Source organism: Nannobrachium achirus, assembly GCF_963921795.1.
Source record: "Nannobrachium achirus genome assembly, chromosome: 15".
Lineage (NCBI taxonomy): Eukaryota > Metazoa > Chordata > Actinopteri > Myctophiformes > Myctophidae > Nannobrachium > Nannobrachium achirus.
The window spans coordinates 43,017,222-43,036,150 of NC_137822.1; the positions used below are offsets into that span (position 1 = coordinate 43,017,222).

At 41.8% G+C, this 18,929-nt stretch overlaps 1 protein-coding gene across 1 annotated transcript; it reads right to left on the reverse strand.

The window, feature by feature from the left end:
* Positions 1-1,438: 1,438 nt before the first annotated feature.
* On the reverse strand, positions 1,439-8,543 carry LOC308299874 (uncharacterized protein; the record flags this gene model as incomplete). The annotated part of the gene is made up of 5 exons (XM_080743655.1): positions 1,439-1,512; positions 3,301-3,373; positions 6,022-6,539; positions 8,000-8,266; positions 8,528-8,543. The coding sequence occupies 5 exons, from the start codon at positions 8,541-8,543 to the stop codon at positions 1,439-1,441; spliced, it is 948 nt and encodes a 315-aa protein (XP_080599781.1).
* Between the last annotated feature and the right edge of the window lie 10,386 nt (positions 8,544-18,929).

Here is an 18,929-nt window from a genome sequence, read left to right on the forward strand (position 1 = left end):
TAACTCCCTAGGAGGAGTTTGTTAAAGTGTGACACGTGAAAACTGCCAAAAATGCACCAAAACTCCACAATGAGGTCAAAATGTCTGACTTCCTGTTTGGTTTCGGAAGTGGCGCCAAGAGACCTTTTTGTAAGTCCGGACATAATACAGGTGTAGAACGGTTTTCGTACATGTAGGTGAAACCGTATAGTGGGGCTGTGCCATTGAAATTTTGTAGGGGGCGCTATTGAGCCATTAGGCCACACCCCTTGTTTAAATAAAAAATGTTTCGCTACTTGTGATGTGCATGCAAAGTTGTGATGTGCATGCAAAAGTGCCTCAAAAGCGCAATTTACTTTCGGGAAAATACAAATAATCCACTGTGATCCTGGCAGGACCAGCTGGAGCTTATGGAGGAGTTTCTGGGGGAGACCAAAAAAGAAGGCAATGACAGTAATCCGGGAAATCTAATCTTTGCTTCTGGGGGTCTCTGGAACAAAATATATTGCGATAGGGGTCCATCCGTGGTGAAGTGAACCAGGATTTCAAGTGATTTTCTTTGGTTGAAATAAGTGTTAAATAGCTCTATATTGCTAGAGTGTTCATTAACAGCCAGGAGTCTATGGGGCAGCAGTGGCTCAGGGGTAGAGATACCGCCATTAGAACACGGAGGGTTCCCCCAGAGTTAGTGTGGAAGAGTCCTTGAGCAAGCCTCTGAATCCCTAGTTGCTCCAGGTGAGCAGGTTGGTACCTTGCTTGGTTTCCTCTGCCATCGGTGAATGAATGTGTGTGAATGGGTGAATGTAATGCACAATCTGTATCAATGTAAAGCACCTTGGATGAAGGCGCTAAACAAATGCACCATTTACTATTTACGTGTCTCTCTAACCGAGCGCTTTATTAAAAGAAAATGCATGTTCAGGTCAGGATACCAATTTCATCCAATCAGGATAGAGAACTCAGACAGGACAAAACGAGCTACAATTCTAGAGCAACAATTACTATCACAATATATTGCTTTAATTTTTTTTTTGTCGACCGATAGAGGGTATGCACATGCATAAAGTGTATGGCAAATCGAGTGGCAAAGTGAGTTTAACGTTGCTTAAAGCAATCAGATAGGACTTTTCTGTTTGGATGTATGGACTGTCAGAAAGGCCAGAAAGTAGTTTTTTTTTTTTTGCCACTCAGTAGGCGTTCCCACATAACTTCTGGGTATGATGATGATGTCACACTCATACCCTCTGTTGGTTACCACGGCTGTAAAGTAGAGTAGATTACACAAGCACAGTACAGTGCATAGATTGCTGATTATCTGGACCCACTGACCTCTGTTACACTGGGATGTCCAGCTGCTTTCCCATCACTGTGATCCTCCAGGCCAGCACTACCTTCTCCTCCTCCTCCTCCTCCTCCTCCTCCTCCTCCGATGCTGATGTGAGTCCCTGTGAACATCTGGTCAGCCTGTCTGGTCTTCACAGCTTCCTCCAAAGGAGTCTCCTCCTCTCCACCTCGTCCTCAGCACCTGCTGATCTGACGGATGATGAGAGACTCTGTAGAGATTAGAATATATACTGTAGTGCCCAAGTCCAATACTTTGGCACTATTGGATGCCGATGGTGGTTTTAAGTGGTTCCTGTGTAAATAAGCCGTGAAGCTTACTAGGGTCTCCTTTTAGTTGACCGTGTACCAGTGATTTGTGCTGTCATGAAACTGTACTTTTTGAGCGGTGGTAAACCACTCCATAGAGTGGCTGTGTGTGTGTGTGTCTGTAGCCAGATTCCTGTCATGTTTTGCCATAGCAATGTGTGTGTGTGTCTGTAGCCTGTACATCCTAGACTCATATCCTAGTCTGAAGACGTTATGCAAGCACGACCACCGCTCACTTCACATTGTGTGTGATTTTTTTCTATTGGAAACTGCTAATAAACTCTTCAATCAATCATTCAATGGCCAGGGTTGATGTTAAAACGTGTGCTCTGCTGTGACATCTTCAATGAACATATAAAAGATTTTGATTGACTGACAAATGTATTAGAAGTTGACATAGGAAAAGTCTGTTATTTAATATCAAAAGCAATCAGAGAGAGATTGATGTCTCGATCTATCTATCTATCTATCTATCTATCTATCTATCTATCTATCTTAGTGTAGCCCCCACAGTTAGTAAGGCCATGAACCAGCTCACAACAGCCCTGCCAATCGGGCTCAGCCCTATTCGCAGTCTGGCGAGTGGGAGCCCCAGGTTCAATCCCCGTTTCCACGCATCACTACATTAGGGAGACCGGAAATATGCTTTGTCGAGTTTCCTTTTAGTTGACCTTGTATCAGTGAACTGTACTGTATCATGAAACTGTACCTTTCCCTATGCAATACTTCTAATAAATAGCCTATCTCAATCAATCAATCAAAACCAGACGACCCACTTGGCTGGGATTGTCCCAGTTTCAAAGCTAAACTGGGAATATATTCTAAAAGACTAAGTTTTCAACATTCACTACGAAAATGTCCCGGTAATCGTCAGAATTTAAATGATAATAGCCTAGTTGTTTTCAGTGGTTGAAAAGATCTTTATTATGTTATTTTCATGTAAAGATTGACTGATTGATTGAAGAATGTATTAGAAGTTTGCAATAGAAGAAAGTACAGTTTCATGACAGTACAAATCACTGGTACAAGGTCAACTAAAAGGAGATCCTAGAAAGCCGAGGCTTTTTCCACAGGAACCACCATGCTGTCCTATATCATAACACATTAACAAAATCATTCCAATTCTGAATTCAATGCTGAGAGGCTGTTGTTGATCTATTTATCATAAAGCCTTGCTTTTGGACGCTCTGTTGTGTGCACTCTCTCTGTGCCTGACTTTAGCTTGTTGATAATTGTAGGCTTGTAGCCTATCTCCCTTTAGTCTGAACCAGTAGTAGGTAGGTTAACTAAACAATACCTGATGAAAGTGACGGAAAAGGCCGAAGAAAACAGATATACAAATCAGCAATCAACGTATAGCGTCGCTACTCGCAAGTGGCAACAAGGAGACGCTTGTTTGTATCACTGCACGGCCATGAGACACAAACAAAACCGCGTTCTAGAGAACGGATGGCCCGGCCCCGCCCCCAGCTATTCATTTCAGTGCCCAGTGGCGTTTGGTAGCTGAATTCCGGTGCATTGTGGGGGAAATTGGCAACTGTACAGTTGCCAAAATGTGTTACGTGGAGACGTCACGAACGTCACTCGACGTCCATTGAACCATAAAAAAAAAAAACTATTATAGACCCCAGCGGAACGCTCTTTTGCTCGTGCATCTATTTTTCACCCCACCTGCAGTTCCAGCTTTGGCCACCATGTCCTTTTGCTTCAACTCTAGCCCTGAGTTCTTGGCGGGTTCTGGGGGCTTGATTCACCACACGAACATATTAAGGGAGTGCACAGAATCGGTACACTCCGTTAATATGTCCGTGTGAGAACGCATATTTATTTGCAGTTCCGCACACAAAACGACTTGTGTTGGTGTTTTCTGTTTTTCTTTTCATTCAGTGGCCTGCATTATTTACGGCTTGCAGGTTCATATATTTGGGATTTTGGGTTCATAACATTCATTCATCATGGCTTCACTCACGCCTTCTGTAACAGGAAATTCACAGATATTTGTTTTACAGCTGAGAAATGGGCTGAGCTTCAGAACAAGTGAATTTCCAAAACAGGGTTTTGTATGGGTTGATGACATGTAAATGATTGTTGTTTACTTTTTTATGTTGATTCATTTAATACATAAGAACACAATGGAAACAACAGTTCCCATGACTTGTCTGTGTTTTAGCTATAATTTCTCACCACATGCTGTTCTCATTTCCCACTATAAAGTATTCAATCCGCCAGTCATTTGCACTGTACTTGATGAGTTATTTTTCCATCTACAGCCAAATCTCTTCACTAAAAATAGCATATTTGCATCATGTTGTGAGCTTGTAGATCGGCTATTGTTATGCATCAAGTATAAATATTATTTCATTTCTGTCAGTTCTGATGGATAACGGATATTTCTCCATGACATCTCAGGTGGAAAGATGTGCATATTCACATTTGTAAGATTCTAAAAAAAAAAAAAAAGTGCAATTCAGGGGATGAAAAGGTTATCTATCGGAGTCAAAGACGTTTGAAAACGCCTGGTCTACGGCACATAAAAAAAGTTAAAATAACATGTAATTTATTCAATACATCATCGGACACACTCTCTTCTCTATGTACACTATAAGACCTGCGTGTTTTCCAATGAATGTGCAGTCAGTTAACCACATGAACCCTAGCATCCTTATTCTGGGGCACATCATAGTAAGACGACATTCAACAAAAAATATTATTTGTCGAGGATAGCTCACAATGTTGTGAGCTATCTTGACTATTTGACCTACGTCCAACAAAGCAGGGTGGGTAAAAAGTAGATCTCTGTCATAGTAAAGACAACAAGTAGCAATAAAAAGAAACACAAGAACCAACAAGATGTTTTCTTGGCTTTTACTCTGAACAAGATAACACACTGCCTCCAAACAAGGCTGTTTGTAAGGGCACTCTGACTGCTGTGACAGAAAACACAAATGGAAACGGGGCACAACAGGTTATTACAATATATTATAATTATTACAAAAAGGAAAATGGAAATGCACAGAATCTGGAGTTTCAGGGAAGATTAAAATGACATTTGGGAACAAATTAAGTATTTTAGTAAAACAAAAATACACTTCAACAATATAAATGCATACATCCAAACAAAAGTACTGCAGTGAGGTTGTATGCAGTGTTCATTTTGTTGACGACTAAGACTAAAAGACTTTTGATTTTAATATTTTGTTGATAAGACAAGATTAGACTAAAACTATTTTAGAAGACTAAGACTGAGGGCTTGTCTTAAGTACCAGCTCTTATGCCTTAACTTAAAAGCCTGTTCGGCTCCAGGATACTGCGTTTTGTTCATTTATTAAAGTTTAAAAACAGTTAATTTAATGGCATCATACTAAAAAAGGAAAATCCTGGCATTATATTGATTGGTGCAAAGCGGTCAGCAAAGTATGACTTCCCCCGTCCCCCCGCCTCTCCATTCAATTAAACCCACCGACCGGTGAACAGCTGACTTTACTACTACCACCACCTGACTGACGTAGCCACCAATACAACGTGAGCGATTTGTGAATGGCGAGACCAGTGAAACCATAACCCATTAAAATCTCTATAATGTACCTGTCACCAACAAGTGGTATGTGGAGATAGGCACAGTGGTCCTTTAAGAGATGCATTTTGACCAAAGAATTTGCCTACAACTAAGGTTTTTAATCCGGAATATGGACTAGGTCAATACAGGGGGAAGTGGTTCTTCAGATTACTTGTATTATGTGTATGATCAAACCAATGCTTTGCTAGTGACTGTAGCAGAGGGTTTGAAACCTTCATGCGTCTTCAGGTATGCGTCTTCAGGTGTTGCTTCAGATCAGACATGACACAAAATACTTTGTCACAGGCAGTACAAGCAAAGGGTTTTCCACGTGTACGATTTCTCGGAAACACGTGTGCTTTCAGAGAACACAAGTGACTGAATACCTTTCCACACACGGAGCAAGTATACCCCTTTTTGGAGCAAGTATACACCTTTTTACCTGTACATCTAGTAGTCATGTGTCGTTTCAGACTGCTTATGTGACTGAATGCTGTTCCACACTCGTTGCAAATAAATGGTCTTTCCCCTGTGTGAGTGACCATGTGTTGTTTCATAACGCTCTTTTTCTGAAACACTTTTCCACATTCTGTGCAAGTGTACCCAGTGTGAGTCTTCATGTGTCGTTTCACCTCACTCTTTTTCTCACACACTGTAGAACTGACATGTCTTCCTACTGTATGAGTGGTCACATGTCTTCCTACTGTATGAGTGGTCATATGGCGTTTCAGAGCACACATGTAACGAAAGGCTCTGCCACACTCCTTACAAGAAAACCCTTTTCCAACGGTATGAGTCGTCATGTGCTTTTTCAGACCAAGCATGCTAGTAAAGACTTGGCCACACTCTGTACACCAGCAGCCTTTCTTCATGAATGGAGTTTGGTTTGATGATTTCAGGTCTTGGTCTTCCCTGGTCTCCTCCCAGTCATCGCTGTCATCAGTGATGTCAGATTCAGAACAGGAGCTGGAGCTGGAGGAGCTGGAGTGTGAAGAGAGGAGCTGGTCACTAGTTGTTTGCGATGTTTCACAGTCCTCTACATCAGCTTGTGTTTTCATGTGTTCAGTTGAGGTGCTGGCGAGAGGCTCTGTCTCTCTGTTTTCATCATCTTCATTTTTCACTGCTAGTGATGTCAGCGTTGACCCAGCAGCCTCCTCTGGTCTTTGAAGTAACTCCTCCTGCTGTTCCTCTTTAATCTGTAGAGGTTCTGGTTTCACCTGGACCAGACTGAGACTCATCTCTTCCTGTTCCTCTTTAATCTGTAGAGGTTCTGGTTTCACCTGGACCAGATTGGAGGTCCACTCCTCCTGTTCAGGGGAAATCTCCTCTTTACACACAGGGAGGTGCTGGAAATCTAAACAAAACGATACAATTAGAGTTAACAATTAATTTTGTTTATTCATCCTGTTTACTATTTAACCCATTAATACCGGGAACCCTTAACACTTTCCAAGCCACGGGGAGCCCCTTAATATTAAAACCGGAATATACCGGACATCTGAGCAAGGAGTCTCAGCCGCGTCGTCTTTTCCCGTACTGGGTCATTAAAACCGAAATAAATGATTTTTATCCGAAAATCGGCGATCGTCTAACCTTCCCTCGTGCATCGATAGCGTATGGCTGGTCTGAGATGAAGCAGAAGTGACGTCAGCTCCACTCCTTCTCAGAGGCTCCTTGGAGCCGTCCGTTTACTGTTTATACACAAGTGCTTCTACAGCAGCAGGGCTTCGGGCTATGCGAGCGAAACTGTTCATATCTACTCTTGAGAAATCCGTGGATCATTTGAGCCGACATTTACGTGAACGGATCGCGCACGCGAAACGCACGGGAGTATTATGCGTCGGCCGAAAACCCCACTCTAAGCCAATACAGATTGAAGATTTTCATTGGGAACTGGTGAGTAAAACAACGGCGATCGCGGAATGGTAATGGGGGATGAAGACCACGTGATATAGCGCTGGATGTCTGGTAAAATGAATGCGGTTCAGATCATAATATAATAATAGAAATTTCACGGCTAATCTACAACAAGCCATTCTATTTCGGCTAGGAAAGTGTTAATACATTATGTACTGTAACTATACCTTTCCTTTTGCGGTTGTTCTTGCTATGTACAGTATATAGCAACATCTTCTTTTCTTTGAATACAATGAAGTTCTTCATAAAACTTAGATCGAGATTTAGAAGGCACTTTTAGAGGGATAAAATAGATACTTGAAAAGAGCTATTCGACCATAACCCATGCAGCTACTTTAAATGAAGAGCCCATATAATACCAGTAAGACGCCTTAATGGGCGAGGTGACAGCAGACAGCTGGGTGGCGCTTTGGCATGCAATCAACTTTCCCTCTACGTCCTAAAATATTTATTGGCTCTTTGGTGTGTGCTAGTACACTATTACTTAATGGGATCAACTTTGACCCAAAAAATTGACAAACCTGGTTGGTTGATAAAGTTGGACAAAACGTGGCCATATTTTTCCAAATATGAAGATGAATGACATCTGACATGATAGATATTTGATGTCATAGACAACATGAGAATGACAATATGTCCATATATGTGCTTAATATTGATGACATCAAGGATCTCCATACATGGGCATAAAAGGGACATGGAGGGAATTCAGTTGCAAGTGTAACGGTTGGTTGTTTAAACACCTCCCCTGCCAAAACATCCCTTAGCCCGGCCACAGCCGTGTTACAGTAGCTGGTTACCATGGTAAGGTGAGGTGATCAGGTCAGCTATATTGTGATGTCAGAAGAGTGACAGGCAGACCAGAAAGTGACAGACAGGAGCTGGAGGCTTTCATACCAGGTTCTAGTTTCACATGGACCAGACTGGGACTCATCTCTTCCTGTTCCTCTTTAATCTGTAGAGGTTCTGGTTTCACCTGGACCAGACTGAGACTCCCCTCTTCCGGTTCTTCTTTAATTTGTAGAGGTTCTGGTTTCACCTGGACCAGACTGAGACTCGTCTCTTGTTGTTCCCCTTTAATCTGAGGAGGTTCTAGTTTCACCTGGACAACCAGACTGGGGGTCTTCTCTTGCGGTTCAGGGTAAACCCCTTTACACACAGGACCTAGGAGGAGGAGAGAGGGGGTAACTTCAGCAGAGAGTGACTCCATGTGTTTTATGATTCCTCTAACATATTTATCGTTTTGTAAGGTTTTACATTCACACGTGTTGCAAGTTGCAACAGACCCGTTGGTGGGGGTTCTCTAGGCTTTTTATTTTGAAGGGGTTTCCTGTGAAAAGGTCAGATCTCAAAACTTATTTTGAAGGGTTTCCTGCCTACAGGAACTCAATGCACAGAGAATGGACCACAGATGGACAAACTGACCAATGTGAAAGGACATTTTGGAACGGCCAAGCGAATTTAGCACATAGCTGGAAGGGACAATAGGTACTATGTTTGTTTTATGTTTTCTTGGTACTGTTAGGCCTAATTGTTCACTGTGGATGCTCATTGACTTTTATTGTCTTGATTGTTATGATGGTTTAGGGTGTATTTGTAGTTGTATTGGAAATGTGCAATTTATATGTGGTAATTTAGAATGTATATGAAGTTTAGATATGCATTCTTGCCAGATTTGATCAATGACATTTCATTATGTATTAAATATTTTTTTTGTTCTAGTTTCCACATTGAGTCTGTGTTGCTATATTATATTATCAGTTGTTCTCAAACCTTTTCGTGTCAAGGACTCCCAAAATTATATTTATTTGGCCACGGATCACCCACCCCATCTCGAAAATAGCCAATCACATCTTGATACCGGCGCAAAGGAAAGCACATGCTTTAAATGTGTGTCTGAGGCCTGTGAGTCAATGCATGTGTGAATATTTGCTTGTGTGTGTGTGTGTGTGTGTGTGTGTGTGTGTGTGTGTGTGTGTGTGTGTGTGTGTGTGTGTGTGTGTGTGGTCACTCACAGCCTGCCTCAGTCTCAGTGCTCTTGTCCTCCAGGGTGAAGATGGGAGCCATGCAGCCATCAGTCCTCCAGGGGGCAGCAGAGCTCAGGGAGGAATGCATGTGGGGCTGAGGGGACATGCTGTGACTGGACACACAGCCATCACTGTTGGACATCTGACACACACACACACACACACACACACACACACACACACACACACACACACACACACACACACACACACACACACACACACACACACACACACACACACACACGTACGTGTACTATGAGCTGACGTTATGTACCTTGCCAACTTAAGAACAACATTCAACCCATCTGTATCTATACAATATGTATAGTAATAGGCTGTATATGTCTGAAGGTCAACGGTTCGCCTCCAGTCCCCATCTGTGTGTTGAAAGGTCACTGAGCAACGGCCCAAACACAAAACAATGGCTTGAAACCAGAACAGCATCTTGCAATGGGCCTGGTGTACAAGATATACTACACCTCAAAGATACAAACTGCCGTAATTGCCGGACTATAAGCCGCAGCTTTTTTTGAACCCTGCGGCTTATACAATGGTGCGGCTTATATCGAGATTTTTACAGCTAACGGCCAGTACGTTAGTTTTACAATGGTCTTAAACAAGGATTTATATTTAGATCTTTACAGCTAACGGCCACCAGGGGCGCTCTAGCGGGAAGCAGGAAAGGACACCTGCGGCTTATAGTCGGGTGCGGCTTATATATGTAAACATTTGTTTTTTGCTCTAAATTTAGCTGGTGCGGCTTATATTCAGGTGCGGCTGATAGTCCAGCAATTATGGTACTTCCAAAAGGTCAAGGATGTCCACGATCATGTTCAACCTAAATTTGACACTATAACATGCTCTAATTGGTTCTCCAGATTTATGTGGAACGCCCTTCTGCAGGTCTTAAAAGAGAGCAAATCCCTAGCCTCCTTCAAAAGTGGTCTGGAAAGTCACCTTCAGACACCTGCTACTTGAGACTTGTAAATAGACTAAGCCCCATGTCCTTTTCTGCTTTTGCAATTGATGTTAAACTATGCAAAGGACTCTGTTCTATCCGCCTGTCTTTCAATGCCATGAGTTACATAAAGTGGTTCTTGTGTAAATAAGCCGTAAAGCTTACTAGGATCTCCTTTTAGTTGACCTTGTACCAGTAATTTGTGCTGTTATGAAACTGTACTTTTTCCTATTGCAAACTTCTAATAAATTCTTTAATCAATCAATCAAAATGTGATGATGAATGACTTGTGAAAAGTAGCTATGTCCCCCCAAGGAAGTGTTTTTCATGCAAAACAAATGCTTGTAATGGATTCATCTTTGAAATAACCCTAGTTTCACCCTAACAAGGAACTTAGCGCATAATGTCCCTGCATAATAAGGTTAATGGTATGTATCGTGTGTATCCCAACTTTCAGCAGCAGTCAGATTTCCCTTGTTGGTGAAACTGAATTTCAATCATTGAGAGATTTACAAACACAAGGGGGAAGAAAACATTTGGTAAGGAAATATTGGACATTTTCTGATTCCAAGCTTTCTTTTTGTTGTTTTCTTATATTTAGTCACTCACTCACTCACTCACTCACCCACACTCACACACTCTCTCTCTCTCTCTCTCTCTCTCTCTCTCTCTCTCTCTCTCTCTCTCTCTCTCTCTCTCTCTCTCTCTCTCTCACACACACACACACACACACACACACACACACACACACACACACACACACACACACACACACACACACACACACACACACACACACACACACACACACACACACACAAAACCACGTATTTATGTCCACACAAAGGAGATGCATACAAGGACACAAATATTATAGGTGTAGTAAAGTTACATTTACAAAATCACACACACACACACACACACACACACACACACACACACACACACACACACACACACACACACACACACACACACACACACACACACACGACATATGCCTTACCTTTTGTCTGTAGGCTACAGAGTGGAGTGATACTTGGTCAAACTGTTTGCCTATATCGTTTCTATTGTATTATCTCCCTTTAGCCTGGACCAGTAGTGTCTAAAACGATATCAAAACGACGAAGAGAACAGAGAACAGATACAAATCAACAACCAATGTGTCGCGGGACGCGTGTAAACAAATCCGCGTTCCCACACGAACATAATATGGGAGTGCACACATATGGGTGCATTCCATGTATATGTCCGTGTGAACTGGAACCGCGGACTAGGAGTTCCGCACACAGAAAATAGTCTGTTTTCTGTTTTCCCTTTCTTTCCTTCGACCTACTTGTGTGAACTCCTCGACCTAAAAAAAAATAGGTCAGCTGCTTTACCACAAATTATGATCTTACTGCTAATACTTATAGTGTTACTGTGTTACTGTTACTGCATCATTGGTATCACGAGTAGGTCTTTCGACTCTTTCTAATGGTTGTTTGGTTGTGATGGAAAGAGACATTTTTATCAGGGAAACAGAAGCTTGTTTCCCTCATAGATTAATATCCTTGGCGATTCTGCCATTTTGTGGGTAATTTTATTTTTCTTCTTTTTCCCCCCTCCTTTTTTTTATATTTGTAATTAATTTAATACAAAGAATCACAATGGAAAGATAGCCATAATGTCTAACCGTATTCAATCCATCGATCAATAGTCTGTCAGCTGTTTTAGTGGCAAAGTCCAAGGTTGCTGATCTTTAATCTTCCTCAAAATATTTGGACTTCATCAATATCACCAATATCAAATATGCTTAGTAAAAATGCCTCATTTGCACTGTAGGCCTACTTAAAGGAGTAGTTCACCACTTTTCAAGTTCAACCTGTTTTCATATAATAGGTCCTCACTAATGTTCATGATAAAATAGCACAATTTCTTTCTACTCAGTCCAAGTCTCCTAGGAGAGCTGTGGGAAGTTCAGAATCCATCGTCTTGTGACATCATCATTTTCCCAAAAAAATAATTAATCAATATTTTTGAAAAAAATATTTAGATTTTTATTATCGCGAGAACAATGGCTTCCACTTTAAAATTGCAACTTTTCAGGAATAGAAAGCCTGCAGTTTCTATAAGCTGGATTGGCAATCGATGATGTCACAAGACGATGGGTTTCTGACCTGCCCACAGCCCTCCTCTGAGAAAAAAAAAAGCTATTTTTGAGTGAGGACCAATTATATGAACATAGGTTGAAGTGGTGGAGTGCCCCTTTAAGTTCTTTTCCCGTCTACAGTACAGCCAACTCTCTTCACAAAAAGATAGCCGATCTGCAAGCTCACAACGCGTCACGTTGTGAGCTTATAGATCAGCTATCTTTGGTGAACCTTCCCCCCAGAATAGGGATACTTTGGTTCAAGTGGTTAAACATCAAGTATAAAGTTATGTTCAGTCAGTTCTGATGTAAACGGATATTCCTCTGTGACATATAGCCTACCGTATCTCAGGTGGAAAGATATAACGTAAGATATATAAATTAACAGTGTAATTCAGGGGTGCCGTGGATGAAACAGTTATTCACAGGGGTGCTCCGGGTCAAAGACGTTTGAAAACCCCTGGTCTAAGGCACATAAAAACGTTAAAATAACATGTAATGTATTCAATAAATCTGACACCCTCTTCGCTATGTACACTATTGATTTCCAATTAAAGTGCAGTCAGTTAACCACATGAACCCTAGCATCCTTATTCTGGGGCACATCATAGTAGGACGACATTCAACAGAAATATATCATTATTTGAGAGAGCCATCTTAACTATTAGGCCTACGTACAACAACGCAGGGTTTAAGTGGTTAAAAAGTAGATCTCTGTCATAGTAAAGACACCAAGCAGTAATAAAAAGAAACACAAGAACCAACCAGATGTTTTCTTGGCTTTTACTCTGAACAAGATAACACACTGCCTCTCCTGTTTGTAAGAGCCCTCTGACTGCTGTGACACGGAAAACACAAACAGAAACGGGGCACGACAGGTTATTACAATATATTATAATTATTAGAAGAAAGAAAATGGAAATGCACAGAATCTGGAGGTGTAGGGTAGATTCAAATAACATTTTGGAACAAATTAAATATTTTTGTAAAACAAAAATACACTTTAACAAAATAAATGCATACATCCAAATGAAAAGTAAAGTAGAAGTACTGCAGTGAGGTTGTGTGCCTCTGCCAACCATTTGCAGTTTAAATCTGTGTCTGACTAAACTCAAACTGTCCAAGTGGACGTTTCATTTGTGACAAATGTCATGAAGTTCCTGAGTTTCATATGGATTGACAGATGGACAAACAGATCCATCTGCACTGTCATATAGGATTACAGTGAATGAGAATATATTTGAAAGATATCAATTCACCTCAGATTACGTCTTTGAACAAAGCATTTTATCTTCATATAATAATCGGTCCTTCCTTACCACTGCTCAATATGAAATGACACAATGGCTGTCTACTCACTCTGTGTCACTCTGTGGGCCATGGACAGTTCAAAAGCCCGCTTACCATCATCAAGCTATTAGAAACTACAAGGTTACTAACTAAGGTTTTTAATCCCCCTGTGGGAATTTAAACCAATGTTTTGCTAGTGACTGTAACTGTAATAGAGGGTATGAAACTTGTGTGTGTCATCAGGTGTTGCATCAGATCACACGTGCCACTAAAGACTTGGTCACAGGCAGAACAGGTAAATAGTTTTCCACCTGTGTGATTTCTCAGAAACATGTGGTGATTCAGAGAACTCATGTCACCAAATACCTTTCCACACTCGGAGCAACTATATCGTTTTGAACCTCTATGAGTTCTCATGTGTCGTTTCAGACTACCTATGAGACTAAATACTTTCCCACACTCAGTGCAAGTCAACGATGACCCAGCAGCCTCCTCTGATTCCTCTTTATTCTGTAGAGGTTCTGGTTCCAAACCAAAGCCGTTATTAACTGCACTAGCAGTAGCAGCCCTCGTGGATGGAGTTTGCTTTGATGATTTCAGGTCTTGGTCTTCCCTGGTCTCCTCCCAGAAATCACTGTCATCAGTGATGTCAGATGCAGAACAGTGTGAAGAGAGGAGCTGGTCACCAGTTGGTTGTGATGATGCTCCACAGTCCACTACATCAGCTTGGGTTTCCATGTGTTCATTCGAGGTGCTGGCTAGAGGCTCTGTCTCACTGTTCTTTTCATGGTCAACATCTTCACGTGTTACTGCTAGTGATGTCAACATTGACCCAGCAGCCTCTTCTGGACAGTGAAGTAGCTCCTGTTCCTCTTTAATCTGTAGAGGTTCTGGTTCCAAACCGAAGCATTTGCTATTAACTGCACTGTTTTTTGAACCTGTATGAATACTCATGTGTCGTTTAAGATTACGCTTGTATTTACACACTTTTCCACACTCTGTACAAGTAATGACTTTTTCTCCTGTATGCGTCTTCATGTGTTCTTTCAGGTTTTTACCTTTATGCATAACCATGTGTCGTCTGAGATTATGCTCGTCATTAAACACACGTCCACAATCTGTACAGGCAACGCGCTTTTCACCTCTATGACTCCTCGAGTGGAGTCTCAGGCGACACACGTAATCAAAGACACGGCCACAGTCAATGCAATTAAAGGGTCTTTCACTTGAACGAGTCATTAAGTGTCGTTTCAGAGCGCTCGCGTAACTAAAGGGTCTGCCGCACTCCGTACAATTATAGGGTTTTTCTCCTGTATGAATCCTCATGTGTAAATTCAAAGTATGCCTTGAATTATAAGCTCTGCTGCAGACTGTACAGGGAAAGGGTTTTGCACTTCTATGAGTCATCATATGACGTTTCAGATTACTCATGCAACCAAAGACTCTGCCACACTCCTTACACCTACATCTTTCCTTCCCTGTGTGAGCCCTCATGGATGGAGTTTGCTTTGATGAGTTCAGGTCCGGGAACGGCTTCGAGTTCAGTTTGTTTAAAGCGGATTGACCTTCCCTGGTCTCCTCCCAGTCATCGCTGTCATCAGTGATGTCAGATTCAGAACCGTGTGAAGAGAGGAGCTGGCCACTAGTTAGTTGTGATGATGCTCCACAGTCTCTGTTTTCATTGCCATCATCTTCACTTTTCTCTGCTAATGTCAACGTTGACCCTGGTCTTTGAAGTAGCTCCTCTTCCTGTTCCTCTTTAATCTGATGCAGGAAATCTAAGCAAAAGACAAAACCAGTAAGAAGAAGCGAACCGCACAGAGACAACAGAGACTGACAATATGTCCATATATGGGCATTCCCAGATGTGGGCTTAAAATTGATGACATCAGGGATCTCCACATATGGGTTGCCGTGACGCCCGGTGACGCGAGTCACACTTGCACATGATTTCTGTCTTGGCCATATATGGAGCGTGACATGGGGTGAGACGCACAGAAGGACGGACATGATCTGCAGGTTTTCATACTAAATGCGACCCACGGTCGCAATTAGAGTTAACTATTAAATGTGTTTATTCTTCTATTTAACCCATTTAGACTGGGAACCCCTATATGTAACTATACCTTTCAATTCGGGTTGTTGTGTACAATAAATAGCAACAAACCTTTTTTTCTTTTTTTTACATTGTTGAATTAATATTGGAGGTTTTTCAGAAAACTTAGATTGGGATTTAGGCGCCGGCTACACGGAGCTGGATATTTCTGAAGCTAGACATTTTTTATGTGTTTGGGGCTTGCAGCCACACGAAGCTGGATATTTCAGCTGCGAAGCTGGATATTTTTTAAACCGGATAAATAAGTGGAGAGATTGAAAAATATCCGATTCACTGGATCCGTGTAGACAGGTAACCGGGATATCTCTGAAGACTTTACTGTGTGTGTTTGTTAGACCTAGATATTCGTGTGGACCTAGATATTTTTCTATGTGGATATCTGGAAAATCGGGATATATGAAATATCCAGCTCTGTGTAGTCTATGCCTTAGATTAGAACATACATGGGCAACTGGCGGCCCGGGGGCCACATGCGGCCCTCACCTTCACTTAATGCGGCCCGCTGTTTAACATCAGAATACTGATATATTATTTATTTCAGCTGTTGCTATTCCAAACATTACCTGCTTTAATTCCGTCAGTCTATATTAGTAGCTTAATGACTAGTTTTATGTCCAATGTAGGTACTGTATTTGTATTTAGGTTCATAGAGTCAACATGAATATATAACTAAATGTGTTTGAAATTAACTGAAAATGTTACATTTCAGGATTCCAATTAAAAAAATAACAAAATATTATTTAGGATCCAATTAAAAAAAGAAGCAAAAAGAGACGATTTACAAGCTCAAGATCTGCTATTTTTGCTTCTTTTATATGAGATACTAGAATGACAAAGTAGGAAGTATGTAGGAATGTGGCCCTCTGGAGTGAAGGTGGAAATCTAGTGGCCCTCGCCATCATCAAAGTTGCCCACCCCTGCCTTAGAAGGTACCAATAGATGGGTTAAAATAGATACTTGAAAGAGGTCTACCTGCATATTCTATTTGTTGAACATATCTGGGTCCATATGTAAGTCTACGTAATATCAACGTTGACCCATCAGCCTCCACTGGTCTTTGAAGTACATGTAGCTCCTCCTGCTGTTCTTCTTTAATCTGTAGAGGTTCTGGTTTCACCTGGTCCAGACTGGAGTTCCTCTCCTCATGTTCAGAGATAACCTCCTCTTTCCACACATGAAGGAGTGAGAGACCTAGGAGGAGCGAAGAAGTAATCGTTAGCAGAGACGAACAATTGTGTTTTATAATTGGATCAGTAACAGTAGCCAGTCTCGCTTTAAAAACAAAGTGTACAAAGTATGAAAAGTGTAAATGACCTACAAATCCAAACTAGCCTGATTTCAGGTCTATGGGCTGGAGCCAGGCAAAATCCAAACAGCTCTAACCGATGTTTCCAATATCTAGTCTATTGAAAAACCTGGCAACTCATTTAGATTCCACTGCCTAAAGTCAAACAGTGACTTAAGTAATAATTACTACTCCACCTAGCCCCACCCAATCCACTCTGCCAGGCCACGTTCTGGCAAGCTCTCTGCTTCTCACCCACTGACTTGCATGTTATATGACGTCTATTTCCCTAAATAAATAATACATCTCTCCTAAATCGAGTCAACAAGGCCTGCAGTAAGCTATGTGCAGGACATTATTTCAATAAACTAAAAACACAGGGAAATGTTAGATGGAGAAACGGTATCCAACAAAATCAACTTCAACGTCATTATCATTTATAATCACCGGTACGGACAGGAGTTTTCATGTACCGCACGGTATGACTAAGTAGCAGTAAATAAATAGACCAACAACAAACGTTAATAATAATACTTTAACAGGCGGGAATACGAAAAAAGCCAGCCCAGCAGCCCATAAACATATCACAGACGGATTTGTACATTTGTTTGTTGTTGTTTTATTTGTATGACCTCACTGTGTGTGAGTGGGCAAAATAACACTGAAAGCTAAGACAGCTGACTGAAGCTTGCCCTGGCAAGGTCAAGGTTTGAAGAAACAACTTGCTTTACAGGTGCTTCTTGCCTTAAAGCAAGCTTAAAGCAGCTTGCCTCTTCAAAACCATTTGACTTCCATAGGGAATGATTGGACACTGCTTTACCTCGGCAAGCATAAAGCATGTGCTTTAAACGTGTCTGAAGCTTGTGAGTCAACATGAGTGAATATTTGCTTGCCTGTGTGTGTGTGTGTGTGTGTGTGTGTGTGTGTGTGTGTGTGTGTGTGTGTGTGTGTGTGTGTGTGTGTGTGTGTGTGTGTGGTCACTCACAGCCTGCCTCAGTCTCAGTGCTCTTGTCCTCCATGGTAAAGATGGGAGCCATGCAGCCACTTTGGTGCTCCGGTTACCAACTTGCAATGGGCCTGGTCTTCAAGGTACGTGAGAAAACAGGGATACCCATGTACTGGTCAGACTACATTGTAAAAGACACAAAGACACTAGCCCTAGAATGTCTGTGATCTTATATCCTAATAAACAGCCATAGATGGGTCCTATGCCCCCGTGGTTAGCAGACTGAATGATCTCTGCAGCACATTAAGCATCCACACTACTTGTATACTCACCCAATAATGAATTCCTAAGACGTGGACTCAAATATTGTCCTCTAGTTTCACATCCCTTTGAAAGTTCTGCCATCTGCCTATTGTGTGCACCATATGTTTGTGCTTCCCAAAGGAAGTTTTGATGTATTCAGTCCCGCACTCATTCCTGGGACCCCGTGGCAAGAAGCACCTCTGTGAGCGTGGTGTTATATTCTTTACATTTCACTCATTTTCTTCTCTCTAGCCTGTGTTTTGTGTGAGCTGAAGCGGTCCTTGCGCCTCTGTGAGCGTGGTGTTATTTTCTTTACATTTCATTCACTTTCTTCTCTCCAGTTTGGAAGATTTCCGAACGGGTAGGCAGGGGGAAAGGGTCGAGCTACTTGAAGTGACGTGTGAAAGATAGGCACATGCCCCCCGCGCTCAGAGAGAAGGTTGTCCGCGTGAAGCTCGTGGAAAAGTGGAGATATTTTACTAAACTTTCTGAGGCCGGGCCACACATTAAAGGCACATGTTTTATGTTTTACCTGGGGGGGTCATTCCCTATGGAAGTTGCCTCTTCCAAAGGGAATGAATTGGATGCTGCTTTACCCCACGCCTCCCCTCACGTAAAGCATAAAGCATGTGCCTTAAATGTGTGGCCCCGGCCTGACAGAACTTTAAAAGGATATGAAACTAGAGGACAATTACTGCTCCAAGTCATAGGCTGGGGTCACACATTTAAGGCACATAACCGTGGGGGCATAGGACCAATATGGCGGTG